General features: G+C 41.7%; 1 protein-coding gene across 2 annotated transcripts in view; it reads left to right on the top strand.

Moving 5' to 3' along the window:
• Window positions 1-23,585, top strand: part of mctp1a (multiple C2 domains, transmembrane 1a) — a gene marked incomplete at both ends in the record, with an annotated part of 132,807 nt that overhangs the window by 89,988 nt on the left and 19,234 nt on the right. The window contains 2 exons of one of the 2 annotated variants that reach the window (XM_083913066.1): window positions 7,910-8,023; window positions 18,583-18,639. In XM_083913066.1, coding sequence (XP_083769192.1) covers window positions 7,910-8,023; window positions 18,583-18,639 — 171 coding nt within the window. Of the gene's footprint in view, window positions 1-7,909; window positions 8,027-18,582; window positions 18,640-23,585 lie in introns of both variants that reach the window. The other variant, XM_083913065.1, reaches the window with a different exon arrangement.

The raw sequence follows: 23,585 nt of genomic DNA, 5'->3' as shown, positions 1-23,585 counted from the left end.
GGTGCACTTACATATACACGTACAGTACCATACATGGTAGCATATCACATAGGCATTTGCACAGAAACTGAAACATTACCCCCTTTTTATCTTTTTTTGTACAATTACTTTAGTGCTACAGAGATGATCATTCAGCTAATTCATTTTTATCAATATTTTGGTGTATTGAGAATTTAATGTAGAAGAGGACAGAAATATACCTAAATATAGTTGGGCCTACTTTTTTGACATAATAATTACGTGACACTTTGAAATAAAATAAACCCCACTAACAGTGATGGATCAATACCATTCTAACAATAGTGATATGTTTTACTGATTACGCTTTTCATGCCAGTTAACATCTGCACACACGCAGCAGGAGGGCGACATGTTCACAGAGGCTGTAGGACCATTTCTGCTAACAAAGTATGGATCCTTCACTGGTAATTGCACACTCTAACATGAGGGGTTGTTGATGTCTCAAGCGCAGTTGAGTACATTCCCTCACTGTAATCCCCACTACAGACTGTTACTCACACACTCAGATATCTTGATTTGATAGTCTCGATTAAATCCCTTTTCAGGCTTTGTATCAAATGTTAAAACACACATATACATGGCAAGTGTTTGTTTTGGCACTCAGTTGCTGGGTGGAGAGTTGGTGTTGCAGCTTGAACACTATTTTAAATGAGACCCTCAGACACTGAAATACTTATATAGCTATAATCTTTTGTAGTGTGATAGGCTGTACTTGCAGAGAGTGGAAATGGAAGCTTCTTTCTCTCTTCTCTCGTCAGCCTCCTCTTCATCCTCTCTCTCTCTTTGCCCTCTCTCTCTCCCTTCTGTCATCTGTGTCTGGTATTAAAAGGTGAAGTGTAATTGGACAGCAGAGCTATCAGAAAAAGACATTCTCCTGCAGGGTGGTGAGTGGCTGCATGATGGTTCCTACCCTAAAGATGACAGAGCAGGCATTTAATCCTGTCTGGTTTAGTGTCCTGACTTAAGTAGCTACAGGACAGGTGCCCCACCCCGCCCCAGCCCTTTACCATGAGGGCACCGAGTGTCTCCACAACAGACATTAGACATTAGCCGCATTTGGCTGTCTGACACCATGTCCATCTCTGCAGAGGCTGCATGTGTGTGTGTTTGTACAGCAGGTCACAGTGTCATCACAAGACATGGGTCAGAAGAGACATAGTATTGATCAGTTAACATTTTCCCTCTGTGTGTGTGCAAGCCGGGCATGTGTGAGCTTCTGCGCCCAAGTTTACATTTCCTCTCATGTAAGGCTGAACTGGGTGTGGAACCCCCCCACCCCCCATCATTTGGAAATAAATGAAAATGTCGGACAAAAAATGTCAAGGAATTCACAGAAAACAAGGTCACCTCAGGATTGCCAATCTACATGGTGAATAGAGAGGGAAGGATGCAGCCTTGGAAAGTGGTGCCTCCATGTCGGCACACCCAAACACACACATGCACATGCCTTGTATAGCCCTTCATTTTTTTGAAAACATAGCATATAGTGCATTCATTTCTGATTAACAGTGGAGACTAATCATATTCTCATTGTACTCACTTAAATTCAAAGTATTCAGATGACGATAGAGAATGTATCTAGGCCAAGGATGTAACGTTTTGTAGTTTATATAGAATGTCTGAAATTTAGGTGTCATTGTGCTTTCCCCACCCTCGCTCTTTTGGGAGTCTGTTATCGTAGGAGTGTGCACTTAGCTAAAAGCATCATAGTATTTAGGGCCTCTCCTCAACACAGGTACTCCCTCCCTCCCTTCTCCTTCATTTCTTCATCCCTCTCTCATTTCTACCTCACTTTGAGAGGCCTCTTAATCACTTCGCTCATCTCTTTAAGTGGGTTTTTATGGGGGGCCATCTGGCCAAGGTGGTGCGTTCATGAAGGTGTACGGCTGTGTGTGATTATGGGCATGTGTGTCTGTTCACATGTGCACGTGGGTTCCTGTCTGGCTGTATTTCTAGACAGATGTTACACTTAACTTTCTAAAATGGCTGTATCTACAGAGGTGGAGTTGTGGGCAATTCAACCTCTAATCTTAAAAATGTGTGCACTTCTTAACTGCTAAGTAAGCCTGAGGGAGGGTGGGGGGGATTTAAGTGTGTTTGTATATTTGTGGTAGTTTCTGAATGCAATAGTATATCAAAATTCAGTTGTCATACTGTGACACTTCACAACATTCCCTCCATAAAAACGCTCAAAATTTTCTTCATGGTTTCTGACTCTCCTTCTGCCCAATTCTGAAATGCCAGCCGCATGTACACATCGCCCATTAGTGCCAGCTGTGATTAGTGTGTATGTTGTGTGTGTTTTGTGCACATGTGAGAGAAAGAGAGATATTGCATAGTCTCACATGCAGCCCTTCTCTCTCTCACACCCACACTGCTGTCACCCACCCATCCTGACAGTGAATCAGCCACCGTGGCAGCTTTGCCTGAGGCGTTGGCACAATGGACGAGACTGGAGATACCTCCTGTCCTGCATGATGGGTGGTGTCTATGTGTGTGTGGGTGTCTCCATCACCCTGTCTCGGGGTTAAGCGTCTGCTTCCTCTCTCCACACCTGCAAGCTGAGCGTCTCTCCCTTCTATCCGTCCATCCATCCATCCCTGTTCCTCTTTATCTCTCCCTTCCCTCCTCCTCTCCCTTTGCCTTCTCTCCCGGAGAGTTGAGGCCATTGTGGGGCTGAGCGGTGTTGGGTTCTGTTCTGCTGCTGCTGCCAGCTCTCCCCACGGCCCCTGCAAGACAAGGCTGTTATTGCCCCAGGGACCGCAGGCCTCAGCAGCTCTTCCTCCAAACAAATTTGCTGTAACTTTATCTGCAATTGGGCCCTGAATTGGGAGCAAATAGAGGCAGCTTTGTGAAGCTCGGGGATGGGTGAGGGCAGCGAGCTGGGGGTTGTTGGGGAGGCAGGGGAAATGATACCGGCTCTTTTATGTCAGGCAAAGTAGGACTCTTATCAGGAAGAGAGCCCAGACAAGGGAGCTACTTCTAGAGGAAACTGGAGCACCTATCACCTGCTTTGCATTTAGATAAAAATTCACCCTGCTGAAATAAAAAAGGGGGAAAAAAAGCAAAGACAGGTACAGAAGCATCTATTGGAGTGTGTGAGTGTGAGTGTTTGCATATGTCTGACTGGCAGTTTGACACACACACACACACACACACACACACACACACACACACACACACACTCTCACACACACACATACATATACACACATTGCAAAGACGCCATAGCAGTCAGTGGTACACACCACTCCAGGTCTCTTTAAATTGCTCCTTTGACTCCTCTTCAAAGAACCTGTCTAACTTTTAAAAGTTTTAAAGTCGGGAGTTCGTCTTTGCCCACAGCAAGGGACAGCTTTGAAAGATATACTTTCACATTTTACTGCTCTCCTGATTTCCAAACTGAATGATAGTTGAAATATAGTGGCATGACTAACAGGGAATATCAAGTCAGAGTTTAATCACCAGAGATAGACTCAACAGAAAGTGTGAAAGGCCTTTTGTTGAGACGTCAGGGAGACAGCATCCTTACTTCTCATAGGTACCCGTGTGCAGTGTCATTACTAAAATGGTGGGTGCTTTGTTTTCATTTTTCATTTTATAACAAAATGACTGGCTTTGACACATTGGGCTTAGTCATTCAGGGTGCTGTTTTTATCGGATGAACAGCATTAATTGTTCTGTAGCTCTATGTTCTGCAGGAGTACAGCAGGGGGCAGTCTAGCACCACTGAATGATGGCTCAGTCCCTTCACAAACAGGACACAGCCTCTCTCCCTCTCTTGTTCCCTCGAACTTAACAGGACTTCTAGTTGCTATCTGGCAACACTTAGTGCCAGCATGGAAATTGATGTAAGAGAGATAAAGGGGAACTCTGAAATCCAAACTTCAGTTTCACTCCACTGAGACAGAGCAGTGGAAAAGTTAGCCCGGTGTGTGGTTAATGTAAGCCAAAGTACTGAATATTACCCTCCCACAGCGTCGCGGCTCTGAGCCGTAAGGACACGGGTTGCGTTTGAAACAAATAATGCAAGATACAACTCTCAACATGCCGCACCGAGTGCTTGAATAAATCATTTTGACTTCTCTGTTTTGTTAACATTTTTAATATATCTTCTTGTGTTCAGGGAATTTCTTAATACTAAGAGAAAGCCTCAGACATGATAACTGTAATGAAATTCAACAACAGAGACTTGTCAAAAATAATTTAGTTTGCCGATTTTGCGTATTGGCATTTTAGCCAAAATATTACAAATTATACTGCCACGGTTTTTACTTTGTTCATGTTTGTGATTGTCTATTTTAATTACTGTAATTTCAGCTTGTGCTTGGATGTGAAGTTTGCCCAGTTCAAATGCAGCCTTTAACTATATTTGAAATGGTTTAGCAGATTTGACATGGAAAATATTCTTTTACTTTGTTTTATGACAAGTGAATAGTTTTGTTCCTAGACATTTCAGTGTATTTCACCAAATACTTGTTGAAGCACAAACTCATTTTAAAAGAAATGATGATAGGATTTATGAAACAATAAAAGAAGTTCATTAAAGGTAAATTGCTGAAAGTAGTTTTGGTGACAAAATCTAATGTCCACTATAGAAGAAAGAACTAAACTAGCTTTAAAATGTATATCTATTGCTACTGTTCTTTAGTAATATTTCATACAATGGTAGTATGAGAAGGAAAAAGATATTATCTCTTTTTTTTCTGTTACTCATTTATTAACATGCTGTCAAGACTGAATTAGAGAGTTTGCATAATTTGAATAATATAGAAGCGCTGTGTTTGTATGAATATTTTTTCATTACCACACAGGTAAAAAATCAGCAGTATTAAACAGAAAAGCAAGAGTGGAGCATGGAGAGCTCCCCTCTGTGTGCATGTTCAGATATTAACTATGAACATTAACCACTACATAATGTGTCTCTGACCACACAGAGTCATTTACAAATTATTCCTGAAGACTATATCTGGAGCTTCATTAAGTATTTCCCCCTCTTTTTTCCCATTCAATCCAACATGTTTTCATCGTTGTTTTTTACCCCGCCTTTCTCCGGTCACTGACATCCACAGCAGGCACCTTCCCACTCCCTCTTCCCTAGGCGAAGAGCCTGCTATCTGGTGTAGCAAGCAATGGTGGGGGGGCGAGATTGTGATCGCCCAATCCTGGTGGAAAGGTCCAGGCACTGCAGGGCCCCTATTACCAAGCCGGAGGGCACAGAGACGGGGCAGGGCTGGCCACTGCTGAGCCTGGGTGTCCAGTTCCTCTAGCTGCCAGTCAAAACTTTGCCCTCAGCTACTATAACCAAATGGAGGAGGAATGAAATGGGACGACAGGTTAAACAACCTGAGGCAAATGGAGAAGAAAGCAAGAATCTTTTTTTAAACATAAAAGCAGGTTTTAAGGTCTCATATAAACATTGGGACAGTGAGGAGTAATTCATCCGTCTGGTGTGTTATAATGAGCGATTAGAGAACCAGACACTTAATATATCTACTATACAATACTGTATATGCATAGTGTGCTGTATATTTATAGCAGAGCATTTGAAAGGAACACTGTGCAGGTATTTATAGCTTTTACCACAATAGATTTAAGACACGTGAGCTCCTTTGTTTGACTGAAGACATGTTTCTGCACCGCTATTGCACATTGTTTAGTTCCAGTGCTTATCAGTGTTACAGATTTGTAAATAATAATGATTTGTAGAGAGATGTATAATTTGAGAATGGTTACATAGAGAGAAAACATGCATGTGAGCTTGTGCTGTGTTTATCTGTACGCAAGTTTCTGTTGCTGAGCTTGCACAGTCTTAACAGCTTTTTCTGATGTACGAAGGGAAATGGTTGTGTTGCTTATTAGTATACAAATATGAATTATTGAATAGTTTCTTTCCAATTCTCCTACACAGCTGCATCAGAGAATGACTCTTTGTATGTGAGAAAGTGAAGTTGAGCCTAAGAGAGACAGAGAAAGATTTCAATCCTTTTGGGAGATTTAGTTGTTGTACCAAGGCCATTCAGGTTTATTTGAAAAAGAAACAGCATTATGCAAATATACTGGACATTTCTAATGTTTAATTTATACTTCTTTTTTTTTTTGCTTTGCATTCTCTGCGTATGTTTGTTTATTTTACATGAAGTTCTATTCAAAAGTTGGACATGCACCTTTCAAACTTTTTTATGTAAAAAGCGGGGAAAAGTTGAGAAAATGTAATTGTTTCTGTTATTTTGAAGAGTTGTTTGCATTCAAATTCAGATGCATATTATTGCATGTGTGGGTGTGAAAGGAAAATGAAACACGGATGGCACTGTGTGTGCGTGTGTGTGTGTGTGTGTGTGTGTGTGTGTGTGTGTGTGTGTGTGTGTGTGTGTGTGTGTGTGTGTGTGTGTGTGTGTGTGTGTGTGTGTGTGTGTGTGTGTGTGTGTGTGTGTGTGTGTGTGTGTGTGTGTGCGTGTGTTTGTGTGTGTGTGTGCGTGCAGTTTAGTGTCCGACTGGTTCCACTAAAGTAATGGCAGACGTTCATACACACTCTTGAGGGGCTGTTGAACCTCATATTCACATTAACCTAAGACTGTAAACACATTGAAGAGCTTGTTTTTCTCCCTCTCTCCGTCCTTTTCCACACACACAGAAATAAAACAATTTGATTCTTGATTATTAAGCCTTCTCTCTTGTTGATGTTGTTAAGCCAAACAGGATGAAACATAATTGCTATACAGACTAATACATCTGCTTTATACAGTAATGGTCTCAGTTTCAAGTCTCTCAAAAGTTTCTCATAAAAATGGTCTGTTAAACATAGATGCATTTTCATACAAAGAGTAATTAATTTCAAATCTTCTTTGGTAATATTTGAAATAATTGATTTCTTGATAAATACAGTTTTCCAGAAAAGATTATGCATGGTTTGTATTTTCAGCATTAGTTTTAATCTCTGCTGAAGTCTTATCAATCATAAAAAATATCTGTATACTAGTACAATACAATTATTAGAAAACATAAATACTATTTTATTGTATTTGTTTCTGATAGTACTCATTCCCACAAATTATCCCATTCCTTCCAGCAAACCTTTTTTTTTTTTTTCCACAATGCTTTCTCGCAATTGACAGAATGCCGTCATAAAATAACAAGCTTTAATCGTTAGCAATTTTACTTTCCCACATATATCTTCTTCCAGCAAGCACAATAATCTGTTGTCAGAGGCTAAAGAGCCCTGCCAAAACCAGAATACAAGGTTTTAGGAAAGGTTAATTTTCAGATGGTACTTTTCTTGTCTGGTGATGAGAGGGGAGGTATAGAGGTTATGGTTTTGGCAGATGGGTGCAGAGAAGGTTAGAGATGGGGCATAGGAGTCTTTTGGGGCAGGAGAGAAGGTATTGGGGCTTGGAGTGACAGGGTTAGGGACTCAGAGGGTGGGGTGTGTGAGGTCAGATGCTGGGGTTTGGGGTTGAGTGTGGAAGGGTCAGCTTTGACGTGCTGCAGCTGAAAACAGTACATGACCTCAGCCTCCGGGATGATTGGCATGGAGGAAAGAGGCTCCGACGGCTCGTACTCATCCTCCGTATCAGCCTCCTCGGCTGAAGGCCCAGAAAGCCTTGAGGGTCAGGGTGTTGAACCTAGGCTCACCGACACCAGGCCCGCACCTTTGTTGAAGCCCAGTCTTATTTTCACGCTTTATTCCATGGTGGTTATGTTTCTGCATATGAATGTATTTGAATGTGTGCCATTTCCAATCGCACATATGGTCGGCGTACGTTCTCAGGAGTTTGCCTCACGAGGGTCAATATGGGGTCTTGAATGTCTATATTCTTAGCCCACACTGTTCTCACTTTTTGTTCTCAGTTTCTTTCGCTGACGGTTTTGTGTTTTTCTCTCTCTTCAGTTTTTTGTCATCGTTGTTTGGAACTTTGAACTCTATATGATTCCTCTGGCGTTGCTACTGCCTTTGGCCTGGAACTACATCCTCATCGCATCAGGGAAGGATACCAGGCAAGATGTGGTGAGTAACCCCATAGCTTCTTGGTATCCCTCCGCCTTTCTCTTTTTAATTTCACTGTAAAAGTCGCATTCCGTAGACAATGCAGGGTTAAAACTCCCCACACTTTTGTTTTATTTATGACATTAATCACATTTACATGCATTTAATTTCTTTTGATACTACATTTTACACATACTGTGCATGTTTGTGCTGTAAAATATGTGACAGGTGTTTACCATCATTATAGATGTGCAGGTTAATGAGAAGAAGAAGATGAGCATTATACAAAACTCATTTAAAATACACCTTTTGATTAAATTGCACAAACTTTGAGCAAAATTGGAATTTAATATAAAAAAATATCTCTGGTGAATTTTTTAAGATAAAAAAAACCCCTCCATCTGCCCCCTGAGCAGCTGCATTCTCAGTGCAATTCTCACTTTGCCTTCTGTGAGGCAAAGAAAAGGGAGAAATAATAGGCTGTCACCTTGAGCTACGTTACGCCACTTACCTGGTAGTATATTTATTTAATTCATTTATTTTTATCTCTTATACCAATTAAATGATGTCAAAGCAATGTCATGGAGAAACAGACATGTTTTAATCATGGCCAGGCACATTTGGAGAGTAGAGAGTGAAAACGAGAGAGAGAGAGAGCTGGACTATGGAGTGAGCGTGAACAATGAAGTGATTAATTTTAATAAGTGCTTTTTATCCAAGACTCGGTTAGAAATAGCCAGTTAACAGACCTCAGATTTTCTTGCAGTCTCTCACCCTCCGTATGTGTATATTTATCTCTTCATAAGGATTCTTTGGGTTAGATTGAATTGGATTTGGAAGAGATATTAAATTCAGTCATTATAATGAACCAAATCTCATTGCTTTGTGTCATTGTAATATTACACATAAAAATGGAATTAGATGTGAATTGTTCAAAACCTATAACACAGATTTATTTGGTAAGTCTCCAGAGCTAAGCTGCTCTATTTATAAGATTTTGTTTCCATATTTGTTCATTTAAAGAGCTGACAATGAAAACAGCAAAAGACAACCCATATGAGACACACACAAGCCGTCCGTTAATTGTCAATACCCTGGTGGTTATATAGTAGTTTGTGGTAAATTCTAGAGTTTAGAGTATTTAAACTGGGTATAACCAGCTACATCCATAATTAAAGCTTTGTAATTTCAAGTAGGTTCACAGACAAAATAAATGTATAGTTTTTAAATTTGTGAATGACAGACTTGAATTTCACTAGATACTTTTCTTCCCCTGTAGATGGCGACATTGTTTGACAGAAAAAGAAAATCACAAATGCCTTTAGACAATACCCGGCATGATTTGTCCCCCCACCTGCGGCTTGTATTTATCCAGACCTAATGATATTCTTTTCCCATGCACTTCCTAATTAAAATGAGGCAACAAAGGTTACATATTCTAGTGATGTGCAACTCACTTGACATACGAGTATGTACATGTAACTCCCACTTCATGCAGAATTGCTTTTCTCTCCTCCTTGAAAGGCACTATTGTGTCTCAAGTACCTCAGGAATGGGTTGGAACATTAAGACATGTTGATATTGTTGATACTCTTATGGCAAGTGCCTTTTAGAATGACAGTACTGTTCTGCTCAGTTCTACAAAGTTGTCCTATGCTCAGATGCAAGAGGAGATAAGGACACTTATTATTGTACTGACATAGGAGCTTTTAGTTTCACTGTTTTAAATATCTTTATACTTTTGAGGTGCATCACAACACTGTAGTTTTGGTTGAAATGCACTTTCACATTTAGACAAGGTATATGGACTGGATTGATATAATGAAAGCAGTATCATTTAAAGTCCTTTGCTATTACCATTAGTATTAACTTTAGTTTAATTTCCCTGTCACTCGTGAGCCATGAGAATATTCCCTCAAAGTTTTGTATCTGACTTTTCAGTTAAATATATCCACTCTAATATGAGTACAATCAACAATGGTTTTAAGTGAGTGTGATGTGTACTTCTTACAGTTCGACAGCCTCAATATGTGTGGAGTGGAGGATCAGTGCTGCTAGTGAAGGGTGTGTAGAGAAGTTGGAGTGAGTCAGTGGTGAGATAGAGGCAAATTCGCAGTGCAAGAAAACAGGAATAGCAGTACCGTATATGTATTATGAGTGAATGTGCATGTGTGTGTACATGATGCTTGAATACTGATTGTGTCTGTTATTATGGTGGTGTTCTGCTTTCTGGTGTAGTCTGGTATGTTCTGCTTTAATTTCAAGGTTATTATTCGGGCACAACCAAAGTGTAGGACTAAAGCTACATGTGTGAGTCAGTCCAGGTGTGTGTTTGCGCGGTACTTCCATGTGTGTGTGAAAAAATACAGTGTGTGTGGATGGGGATAAAAATGATCTGTGTGTGTCTGTGTGATATATACTGTACGTGTGTGTATCTCCATCTACTGCGTGCATGAGTATGTGCAGACATTCTTTGCAACAATATATTCGATGAAAGTGGGATTAATTGTCAGAGATTAGCACCATTAATGCTCCTTTTCTTGCCGTTGTGACAGTTGTGCTGAACAGTACAGAGTAGCACAGGCGACACAAAGAAGATTCTCTGACAATCGCCGTCTCTGTTGTCTTGGCGTTGAAATCTCACTGCCTCAGGATTGGTTAATGCGATGAACCCTCTCTCCTTTCTCCATCTTCATCTCTCTGCCTCTTTGGTCATGATATAACTATCTTAAGTAAAATTTCAACACATACAGCTCAAGTAACGCATAAGCATTTATTATTTTCAGGCATTTGTGTTTGCAAACGCTGTACACACAAACATACTCTAACACACATTCAGATACAAGACCTAAGCCTTGTCCCTGTTTGTTTTCAGACAGTTTCACAGTCTGTGTGGTGCAGGGTACAGCAAGAGCATACAGTATCTGCGTTCTCAGCTTCCTCTGCCGGTCCCCCGGATTCTTCTTTCGGGTCTTTATCAAGCTGAAGTCATGGACGACTCACTGTTTCCTTCTCGCACTTGGCAGAGAACAGAGAAGAATAGAAAAGAAAACAAGGGGAAAAGGCTTTCTAATTACCTTAAACAACACACCAAATTAAAGCATTGTGCTGAGCCGAACAAGGGTCAGCATCCGGAACTCTGTGGTTTTCCAGCAGTCTGGGGTGAGGGTAATGCCAAAGGAATCTCTGCTGAACTCACTCTGAAGGGTGAGAGAAAGAGAGGGATAGGGTGGGGGAAGAAAGTGAGAGAGAGAAAAAAAATAGTATGAACTTGAGCACAGACTTCCTAATGAACTGAAAGGCCTTGCTTATTCGGATGGGTTCAATGTGAGGACCCTTCTCTGATTTTACACCGCAACCACAGTCCATAGCCCTGTCTATAGCAAATAAACAAACACAGTGTTCTCTTCACGCTGTAATTCACCACTCAGGGTCACTGAATGTTATGTGGTTACATGCTGCTTTGCAAACAGATCTCGGATCAGCGCTCCTTACCCTCGCCCCAACCTTGACCAGTACCTGCTAAGCAGTCGGAGCGTCCTCAGAACAGCGATTAAAGGAGGCGATGCACCATCAAGGTCGCTGACCTTCTCTCTTATTATGTAGCACTCTGACCTGTGAACCCTGACTCTCCAACACTGTTAGCTGACCTGTGTGTCATGCTGTAACATGCTCACTGAAGCAAACAAACAAACAAACACTCAAAGAAGAGGACCTTTTAGGCTTTTGAATATATGTGATACTGCTTTGCCATTCTAATGTGGCTAATAGGCTAATAACCAACCATTGAGGAAGATCCACCTATGTGGTGTCCCCTATTGGTGTTAGGTGGAGCACTTTAATGACATGAGCCTCTCCTCTCCATCTCTATCTTGTTTTAAAACCTGGAACAGTTTGGGGCTTAGATCCATCCCAAGCCTGTTGCAAAGGAAGCTGGCAGTCGGCTTGGCTCGGTCAACCAGAGGACAGGCAGCTCTGCTGGAAAAGAAAAAGGCTGCAAGGCGTGTGCGTGTGTGTGTGTGCGCACACATTTATATATCTTTTCATAGCATTATGTCATATTCATGTCTGTGCCTGCTTGCTTGAGTGTATATGACATGTGTTGAGATTAAGGAGCAGAGACACATCCCAATAGCAATCCTGCCTTGCTGTTCTGTTTGCCCAGAAAGGCCCTTACCAGATGTTATGAAGGTGTTAATTTCAGCGCAGGCTGTCGTAGAGGGCACATACGGAACATGGTGATGTCTCTTTCTACCATGGGATGATGGGCAATTAGGCCTTGTCACACTAGAGGACCATCATCTTTATCCCATGCTTCAGACCATTACATAGATTCACCCACTAGATTCGCCAACCCATTACAGAAGAGAAGACCTTGATGGCCTGAAGATACTTCACACTCACAGACATGCAGATTGAGCTGACAACTTTAGACCCAATCTACTTCCTGAGTTAGATAGCATTTCCATAAAAACAAAGTTTCATTCCCCCAACAGAACTTCCTTTAGAATAAAATAATTGAGGTTTTCTTATAATATGGTCCTTTTGTATTGTTCAAATTCATGTAATTCTACTTGCTGTAGTTTAATCTTTACTTTCCTCACTGTGAAGCACTCAGTGTGACAGAAGTATATTGTTCATTAGCGTAAAAAGAATCTGTTTTATTTCCAAGACAGTAATAATGTCTTATTTAATTGGAACATTGTATCATTTCTAGAACAAGACTCCATTGCCACTTTTATCTATTATATTTTCTCCTTGATTTTGCATCTAAACCTCCCCCCCCCAAAAAAAAAAAACTTTTGTGTCTCTAAACACACTGTGCCTTGACATCTGCCCTCATTAGGAGCCATGCAGAACACAAGTAGAAAGGAGTAAATATTAGGAAAGCTGAAAGGATAAGAGGAAGCAGTGCCTATTATACCTCAACTCCTCCAGAAAGTCACACTTCCACTTTTTCCCTGTAAAACTGCAAAGTATGGAAAGAAAAGGAGAAAGAGAAAAGGAGATGGAGTGGGAGTAGGAGACAGAAAAAGAGGCATTCAGAGAGATGGAGCGACAGAGAGAGATGGAGGCAGAGGAAAACAGCGGTGGATGGCAGGCACTCCTCAGTGTGGAGTCAGACATGGCACTTGGTGACAGGTGACAAAATCAAAAGGTCATGTCACTTTTAACTGGGAGCGCCTGTGCCCCACTGATTTCCCCCGTGCCGCCCCGGCATCACCACGCTCATCTCTGCTCCTCTCGCTGCCTCTCTGTCTCTGCTAAACTGGCAGATAGGATGGCAGGCTGGCAGGCAGAAAGACAGGCGACGGGCATAGTTTGAAGCGGGACGGGAGCATCGGGAGCACAAGGAATGCCACTGTAGAATCCTCCCAGCCTCCCTTTTCATCATGTTGTCTCTCTTTTACTTCCTTTCCCTCCATTTGTCTAACTCCCTTCATCACATTGAACCTTTGTAACTGTCTGTGCTCTTTGCTTACAACGTCAGCAGCTCAGGATGTCTGCCTCAGTGCTTGTTGTTGTTGTTTTGTCTATACAGTATACCCGATGTAGATGTTTGCAAGTTTTTTCAGTTTAAACCTTGAGCTTAAGCCTACGGATGTGAGTGTGTTTGTTTGCAATAGATTGCACATCAAGTATGTACCAGCTCTAGCCTTCTTTTTTTTTAGAAGTGAGTATAACAAACAATAAGACAAGACAGCATCATCTATCTGAGAAGGACAAACATGTTATCACTGGTTTACTGTATTTACTCTTTCAACAATGTTAGCGGAGCACGTACGATTGAATTGAATCATTGAAACTTTATTGCTGATTTTTCGGCAAAAAAGAAACGTAAAATGACAAATGTACATTGTGTAAAACATGCTTACATTACTATCTCATAACTCAATCTTTTCCAACGCTCACAGATCTGGTGTTGCTTTCATGAATATGGAGCCGCCCTTCTCACCCCCACCCCCAGCCTCCAGCTCCGGTAGCACCCCAGCCTCACCCCTCTCTGGCCCCCTGCTGGGTGAGCCCTGGCTGGGGCAGTGCAGATGGAAGGGCCCCCCTCTGAGGGCCACGGCTCTGACAGCTTGTGAAGGGCCCGCATGGGTCAGCCAAACTCAGCCAGCAGCCCTTATCAGACGCACAGCCCTCCCCCAGTCTGTACAAACTGTGGTGTAGGCAATATGCACACACAGATACACAGACACACACACGTACACATACACTCATGGACAATGCATACCAAGTAGGGCCTTGAGATCCCCCAGCCAGCTAGTCGGCCAAACCTCAGCAGCTGGAGAGGTTAAAACCCCCTCACGTATCAAAGAGGAAGAGCAGCAGGAGGAGGGAGGGAGGGAGGGATAGAGGAATGGGAGAAAAAAGGAGGAGAAAGTATATCTTCATGTTCGCCGGGATGTCTGCCTCTGCGTCAATTCCCACTGCGGCTGTCATTGGGAAGGTTAGGAGGGGAGATAGTGGAACTCAGCCCGGCCAGGGAGAGAGAGAGAGGGGCGAGTGTAGAGGCATTTCAGAGTAGGGGTGAAAATGATGTGGCTACTACTTCGGGTAGTAGATTTTTACTTTTACTGTGTGTGTGTGTGTGTGTGTGTGTGTGTGTGTGTGTGTGTGTGTGTGTGTGTGTGTGTGTGTGTGTGTGTGTGTGTGTGTGTGTGTGTGTGTGTGTGTGTGTGTGTGTGTGTGTGTGTGTGTGTGTGTGTGCGTGCGTGTGTGTGCCTGTGGGTGGGTGTTTGTGTGTGTGTGTGTGTGTGTGTGTGTGTGTGTGTGTGTGTGTGTGTGTTTGTGTGCGCACACTTGTTCCATTGATCCAGAAAGGATCTCTTTTCTTTTACTTCCATGAAAATAGTATCCATCCACACAAAGCATAGTTTTTTTTTTCTTCTGACTTGTCAAGTTAGGTGTAAACTCTCTCTGTATGTCTCTTAGAGCTATGGGCAAGTATATCTAGCTGATAAGTTACGTAGCATTTCTTAATTATTAGGACTTTTAGACTATTAGGAATGCATGGAATATACAGTATTTTCCAGGGTCATCCTTGCCTGTAACCTCAGTTTAAAACCTGTTTTGGCTCTATTCAGATTGTATTACTTAGGTAAGGTACAACCATACTTATATTCCTGCAACGTCAAAGTCAGAGTTAACTTTGCTCAAGTAAGGGGAGTAAGGAGGTTTCACCTGGACATGAATAAAACATGGCCAATTTAAGTTAAAGAAGCTGTGCTCCAGATACAACAGAGCTCCAAATGCGGCTCTGATTTAAATGAATAAGTGTCACCTTTATTATCACATTCAACAAAATACTGAGCCATGAGACTATCATGTAAAAAGAAGGTTACAGTAATGATCCCTTGCTACCATTGAGTTTGCTCTCTGTCTATGAAAAGGCTCTAGGGGTGCTGTTGTGCTGTTGACAGTGTGCATGAAGCTCATTGTAGAGGCAAATGGACGATACACAAAATTCTCTCTTGGGAATCAATAGAGTAACAGAAATCAGATCCAAACAGGTGGCTTTTCATCTCGCTACGATTCCTCTTTTTATTTTTTTTACCTGACTTTATTCAAATTTCAGAATTTTCAGTTAGCACCGTGAACTTCATCTGGCGCAGAGCAACAGTTAATGGGAGAGAAAGATCTTATTCTGTAAGGCTGAATGTAAATGAGTACATGAAGATGCAAAATATGGTATAGTCACATTTCTACCTCTGCAGCTGTCAAGTCACCAAATGGAGTAAAGCAGTAGTCGTGCAAGGATGCATCGAAGAAGACACCAAATCAAGACGATACTACACCACCTCTGATTTGGTTTGGTTGACAAAACATCTACATGCAGAGAAGTAGGCATCAAGACAGATAGTGCAAAAAAAATTCCCACTTATTTAAATGGACAGTGATTCATTCTTAAGGAAAATTCAGAGTTATGCAGCAGAGCTTGTGCTGGCATCTGATCCAATGCAACAGAAACTTAATTCTTGCAAATCAGTTTGTTAGGTACAAGCCACTAAGGCCAAACTGATGTATTCATACTTCCCCAGCCATTTGAACTCTCAATGTCATTGTACTCACTTATATTCTTTGTGTGTATTTTATTATTATCACCATCTTTGTATGTATTTATGGGGCACAGTGTAATCTGTAAGAGTAGCCTGCATCACCCCTGTATCATTTGAATAGGTCTGAATATGTTAATCCCCACCTCAGTAGATATTGAATTGACTGGAGCAGCTCTGCAGGCAACGTGAGCTCTACACTATCCTGTCGACAGCAAGGCTTTGATGCTGCCGTGCTGTAATGATAGTAATTCAAACAACATGATAATGGGGGGATAAGCAGACAAATGATATCATACACCAAACAGGTCTTAGAAAAAGCTAAAGAATGAGACAAATAGAGAGAGAGAGGTAGAGGGAGAGAAAGAAAGATGTTTGGAATTCATCTGCTGCACTGAGGTAATTTATATCCTCCCTTACTGAGACAGTAGCTTCAGTGCGCACATTTAGCCGTGGCAATCTTCAGGGCAGATGACATGTTCCATGTCTTTTTATTTATTAATTTTACACTGTGTCTCATCGCAGGAAACATGACTTCTCTCTGTAACCAGAGGCGATAGAGGAGAGAGAGCGGAGAGCAGAGGGAGACAAACGACTCTATCATTCTCTCTGTCTCTCTAGGTCATGCTTCTCCAGCTAGCTCATGCTCATTCCCTTTGTTTAAAGTTTGGAGCGTGTGCCAGGCGTGCCCTAGTAAAGCCTCTGTGTGGAGGAATCCATTATGTTTGTATTTTGGCACGGTTGAAAGGATTTGGTAGGAACCATGATGACTTTATAAACAGTTATAGTTCATTTGTTTAGAGTTGCCAGAAGGCTTTCATTTTACAGTATCACGTCTACATCGTTTGCCTCGGCTGAATGCAAGAATTCCCTCTCTGGTATGTGTATACTGTAGTGGTGAATCTATTCGGTATCAATAAAGAGATAGTGAGCTATAGACAGTCAAGCTTATTTGTCTAGACACTGATGGAGTCCCAGTGAACTGGGAATAACCAGTTGCTGTACAGTCAGACCATAAAAATGAGGGGTGCTATGCATACTTACAAAACACTTTGCCCTAGTGACTGGGCTATTGATAGAACACACACACAAACACACACACACAGGCGCTATTGACTCTACCCTCTCAACTCTGCTGTTCTGAACTCTTCTTTGTTTGTGTGGGAAGCTGCATTTACATAAGAGGCTTATGTCAGCCGCCACATAGTTTCCCCCCTTATTCCAATGAAAAACAAAAAGGACAAAAGCTATTGTCTTGTTAAGTAATGATTTTTGGATTTCTCCAAACTAGTTTGTGCTCTTCTGGAGGTGGTTAGGGGGTTGTGGTTATATTGAGCTTTGGTAATGCAGTACAACAATGAGAGTAGATGAATGCTGAGGTTGACAGCTGTAGGGCTTACGATATGGGTATTTGTTTATGTAAATTGAGAGCAACAATATGACCTTGTAGCTTTGATGTCTGATCGACAGAGATAAGAGTTGCAACAGTGAGCTATGGTTTTTCGCCTCGTTTGCATCAGACTAGACATGTGAACTTGTGCATGCTTACAAAGACAAGTCACGTTCTGTATCATTAAACACTAATCAGTTATAGTATCGCTAAACACCATGGCCCAAGCTGCCTTTCTTGGCTTTCAATATATGCTAAGACATCTGTTTACCTGTGCTACATTTCAATGCCTCTTAATTTTTATGTAAAGATTCTATTATTTATTAAGAAAGGGTAGAACTGGCTTGTACCATTGTTATGTCATACAGTCAATGTAGCCATATGTGCCTTTATGTTTCTGACTGTGTGCAATGTGTTCTACAGTGTGTATTGTGGTATTCGGGGCTCCAGAGCTACACCAGCTCCAGTTTCACTGGTTGTGGACCACTGAAGCACGTAGTTGCTGTTCTTTGGGACTTGCTCTCTGTGCTGCAGGCTTTCTTCTCTCATGGAGCATCATTCTGTGAGAGGATGTGAAACGATAGATAGATGAATGTACAGTGATTGGGAAGACTGGTGGTGGAGGTGAGAGACGAGTGCAAAGGTTAAAGAGGTCAGATGAGACCGAGCAGAAACAGACGAGAAAGAGTTCTGCGGTCTTGTCCCGCTGAATGGTTTCAGATTTGAATGCTTTTGTGCGATGCGATTTGAGTGGATGAATAGACTTTAATCCTCAGCCCGTTGAAATTCAAAGCCAGAGCATTTGCTTACATTTCCAGAAGTGTCAACACATTTGAACAACAGAATGTTTCTAAAATTAAATTCTAATTCTAAACCTTTTCTGAGGCTTGTGACATATTAGCACACAGCAATCCAATAGCTGTGCTTTCTGCATGCTTTCCATACTCATTAACAAACTCATGCCAGACATAAGCATAACCAATCCAGCTTTAGTATGCCTCTTTGGCTCTTCTGATGATTCTGATGATCTTAACCCTGTGTTATCTGATGTTTATTTAAACTAAAGTATATAGCATAAACATTTTCATTTCTCTTTTTTTTTCTCTTTCCTCTGTTGCAACTGTCAGCAAGCAATGGAGGACCTGCTGGAGGAAGAGGATGAGGATTTTGACAAAGATGACAAGGTAATCATGTCTTGTGTCAGGGATGTAGTCACACAAAAACACATACACTCACACACACAAATACACACACTGCCTCAGGAGAGGTATATACTGCTTCGTACACCGGAAACACAAACAGATGAATGGAATGACTCCATCTTTCCCTCCCATCTCCTACCCTGTTCTCACTGCCTGAGGCAACAACACATGTACAAAGATTGTACAACCTTTTAACCTTTTTGAAAAAATTTCTCTGTAGATATATACACAACACATTCCTCACCTTTCCTCCGTGTGGTTTGCTTCGCTTTGGTGTGCAACTGCAGCTTGGCACACTCTTTTTCCTTTCATGTAACCCTATGTAGATTTTACATTACTAACGTTGTGCTTCAGCCCCGCTTCCTGAGAACATGCACGCATATAAAGTGCTTAGTTAGCTATTTAGGTCCATTCACTGCTCCTTTATGTCCCAGTAAAACAGCATCTGGGCTTGTCCAGACACTATCGGGTAACAACAGGTGGCTGCTTTACTGCCTCCGCTCGTTTACACTGTCGGAACAGCTACTGAAACAAATGCCACTGGATAGGATACAATCCCTTGTCAATGTTTCACTTGGGAATGGTAATTGAAATGGTACAGCTCTTTATCCACCCACTGTGTTGTCTGTTTTTTGTTGAGGCACACTTGAAATGGAAGCAATATTTATTTTTTTAATACTCCAGTCTGGTGAACAGTGTTAAACAAGGACTCGATTATAACTTTTTAGCTTTTAAGTGAAATGCCACTCTTTTACTGTGACAATAGTGAAGCACCTTGACAGAACAGTCTGGAATCTGAAATGACTTGAGCTGATTCTTGATGCCTTACAGGCACACTCCAACAATGTAAAGGTTAGTAGGCTAAGATTAGGTAAACTGCATGGTCTGGTTTGGTAATCTTTTCAAAGGAAAGCTCTGGCTGTTTGCAATGGTAATTGTAAAAGCCTTTGACCAGGCCATTTGATATCTGAAAATGATTTTACCTGAGGACACATGCAGAATTTACTTGTGCAAACTGCAACCTTGCCTCAACCTCTCTCATTTTAAGGGGTCATAAGTGCAAACCTGCAACAAAAGGGTTAAAAAAAACACATCTATAGTGCAGATGGTAAAATATTCATCCCACCAATAAGTCAGCCAGGCAGCCAGTTAGGCGATGAGCACACAAAGATACGTGAGCATTACTTCCTCTCCCACAGTGATGCAGAAGTAACGTTCCATGGCTATGAAGTTCCAAGGCTGAACTGTACAGGGGGGGCACTGTCTGAAGATATGCACCAGGCAACCTTGAACCTTTTCATTTAAAAAAAAAATTTTTTAACGTCTGGCCTCCATCATTGAATTTCCCACCTCTTCTAAGGGAAAAAATAAAAATACAGGCATTTGAAAAGCTGCAGATTATATGAAATACATTTTGGACTTTCATATTGAAATGAGGTGCAGCAGCAGCTTTTGCGGCCTCTGTTAGATTTGGTGCCAAACTGATTATTCCACATAAGAGGGCCTTGCTCTCTGTTCTCACACAGGGCTGGGATGCTGGATAGCAATGCCGCCACAAAGGCTACAATTTACCAACTCTGGCTTCATACATTTTGATCTATTGCTCCCCTCTACTGTTAGCATTTCATTTGAGCTGTAGGGAAGTTGAAAGCGGGGCATTTTTCTTTTTTCTTCGCCTCCATGTCTCTGCCCTCCCACTCTCCTTCTACCCTTTCCTCAGTAGTCCTTTTCCCTGCCTTTTTTTCTTTCTTTCTGACACATTCTCTCTCTCTCTCTTTCTCTCTCTCTCTCTCTCTTTCTCTCTTTCTCTCTCTCTCTCTCTCTCTCTCTCTCTCTCTCTCTCTCTCTCTCTCTGTCTCTTCCCTTTGCTCTCCCTCAGACCTGGTTAAGTGCAGAACAAATGTACTTTCAAGGCTTAACAAATTTGTCTTTCACATAGGATATGAGGTATTTTACATTTGATATGAGCTATAGCTTCAGATTGTATGAGTAAGTATGAAGGACGGGTCAAAAGAGGCCTCTTTTATGGCACAAACCTATAGGGGAGAGAGAGAAGAACGGAAAGAGAGCAGAGAGAGAGGAGAGGGAAAAAAGATTAATAAATATGCCAAGGCCTCATTTTAATTGAACTTGAAGCATATGTTGCAAGTATGTACAATCTGTCCCAGATGTTTACTCGGCCATGTGCACGGCTCTTCCCAGTGCACCACAAGGCAGCTATTAGCTGGATAACCTTTGCTCCAGAGGCTAAATGGGGTATTACATGGCCAAAAAGTAGAGCACCTGTTTTTCATTGCATGGAGGACCCCTTGCAGGCTTTTTGCCTTGGATCACCACATGTGTTTTGACTTAACAGATTGTTGGGCAGACGTGAAAAGTGTCTTTCTTGTGAGCAAGCACTGATATTAGTCACTTAATCTCAATGAAAGTCCAGCATCTAGACTAATTGATGGGGACGTCTTAGCTGTTAAAGCGAAGCAGGCAGGCACATGAAGGGTGAAAGAATGTAAGACAAAAAAAAAAATCTTCCTCTCCCTTTCTCCTCCTTCACACTGCATGTATGTGAGCTGACCTTCAACATGGAACATTGCTTGTTTCTTCTCACGCACATAAAATATGTTAGCAGTATACTACCCCAGTTTTTAACCTCTATTTTCCATTAAACTAATTTTAAAAGTCCCCCTCCACTCTTTTGTTTATGTCCTCTAAAATGTCTGACATTGACTATAGTGACTTGTATCAAAACAAAGTTTGTCAGTAAGGATCCATTTTACATTCCTCTACTGAAGGAGGAGCTGTCTGTGCACTTGAGATTCAAACATATCCTTGGCAACCTTTAGTTGATACGTCACTAATCCATTAACCAATAATATGGGAAAGACTATTTGACCGGGTAACGAGTTTGACACCGGCAAAGAAACCTGAAACCCCCAGCAGAGAGAAAACACACTGCCATCATCTGAGTCTAGGTTGCATTCAGCATACAGCAGGTCCGCCCAAGGGGCTCCGTTGTCCCGCTGCCTCCTGTCGGATGCCTGCTCAAACTTGTATGCCTATAGCTGATTCTCTCCGATGGGTTTAGTCATCTTGATTGGGGTTTTTTGCATTTCTTTCATCTTGGGCCTACGCGTCAACCTAAAGTGAAACTAGTAGAATGTTGTCGCAGAAAAGTCTCAACCTGATGCGAGCGGCGGGCACGAGCGGCGGGCACGAGCGGCGGGCACGAGCGGCGGGCACGAGCGGCGGGCACGAGCGGCAGTAGGCGGGGCTCATTGAGAATCTTAATAAACACGTGTCTGATGAGGTCAGATACAGGTATATTCAGACTGACATTATGAGAAAAAGTGAAAAAGTGTTTTATTGAACATTATAGCATGTAAACATATTCTAGCAGAAACACAAAAAACAAGTATGAACCTAACAATGAGCATAATATGGAACCTTTGATATGGGACCATTTTGGGACCATTTTGATATGTAATCCATTTAACCGTCCATGTTGTTATGCAATACCCTCATAATAACAATGATTGTATTTAACTGGAATATTATCATAGATGTACTTGTAGTTGTCATTGGAAATAATTTACTTTGTTTTGGAAAATTATCTTTAGAGAGTTTTCACCCAGAATGTAATGTAACAGACCTTGTCACAGCCGTTAAAGTAGAAGTGTAATTAATAACATTAACAATGGCTCCATTCTGTCAAAGTGCCGCAGTGAGCCTTGCCACTGAGCAGCTACACAATACCAGGACCCTGAAACTGATGAAACGTAAATCGCAGCAATTATCAATGTTATTAGTTAGACCTGGGATGTCAAAATATCTACCAGACAAGTATTTACATCCAAGTATCCGTACACTCCTAAGACAAAGCAAATGCGTGTTTTTTTTCTCCTTTTAATTCTGTCTTATTGATATTTTTTTTTTTCTAAACATGTCTCTTAGTAACTTTATGGACCTTTTCAGTATCTTCCCACACAGCTTGAAGTACCATTGTGAGACTTGGACAGTGTGTGAAAGCATCCCTATATTTACAGGCTACCGGCTGCAGGGGCCTCAGTGTGCAATGTAGCCTGTGATGTCTCCTCTCACCTGTGGGCTCACTGTCCAGAGCTGGCATGAGGCAATCACCTTAAGGCTTTGCATTAGCGTGAGTGTTTGTGTGCGTAAATGTGTTTGTGTATTCTGTGTGAGCCTCCCATTTATGTGTGTGCGCGCAGTGGCTCAGCTGCCTCCCAGAGGGGTGGCTTACTGGAAAAAAAGGGAGAGAGAGAGAGTGAGAGAGAGTCAGACTGAAGGAGTGAGGAGATTACCCTCACATGGTTGACTGGTCACTGAAGCGCTCGTGCTCCGCTCAGCTAGGCTCCACTAGCCTCAGGAGGACCTGACATAGATAAGATACACACTGCAATCATGTCCTGCTCACAGGCTTACTGCTCGGTGGACTGCCTCTCTCTTTCTCTCTGTATGTCTATCTCTCTATATCTTGCACACACAGACACAAACACACACACACACACACAGACATACCATGCATCTTCAAAATATCTCCCACTTATATTCTCCCTCATGTGCAAAGTTGATGGTAAATATAGAGTTGGCTTTATTAATTTGCTTGAACACATTGATCTGTAAAATCTGAATTAAACTAAAATGGAAGTCATTTTTTACTCTTATTTATGGACCAATTCCCCAAGGCATTCCATATTAACCAGCAGTGAAACCTGTTTTCAACCCAGACTGGAGTCAACCTGCGACCCATTTATTGTTTTTTCATTGTTGTATTCTGACCGACTGTGGCACCAGCTGACTATAGTTATGCCTTATGGGATTAAAATAGTTTTGATCGTGTAAACTAATACTCAGCATACATGATGCTCTGTTTCTTCAATTCTCCTGTCACACAGCCATCTTACTCCGCCTCA

The sequence above is a fragment of the Echiichthys vipera genome, assembly GCF_963691815.1.
Source record: "Echiichthys vipera genome assembly, chromosome: 4".
NCBI classification, from domain to species: domain Eukaryota; kingdom Metazoa; phylum Chordata; class Actinopteri; order Perciformes; family Trachinidae; genus Echiichthys; species Echiichthys vipera.
Note: the sequence above shows the minus strand (reverse complement) of the source record. Positions and strands in the feature narration are given on the sequence as shown.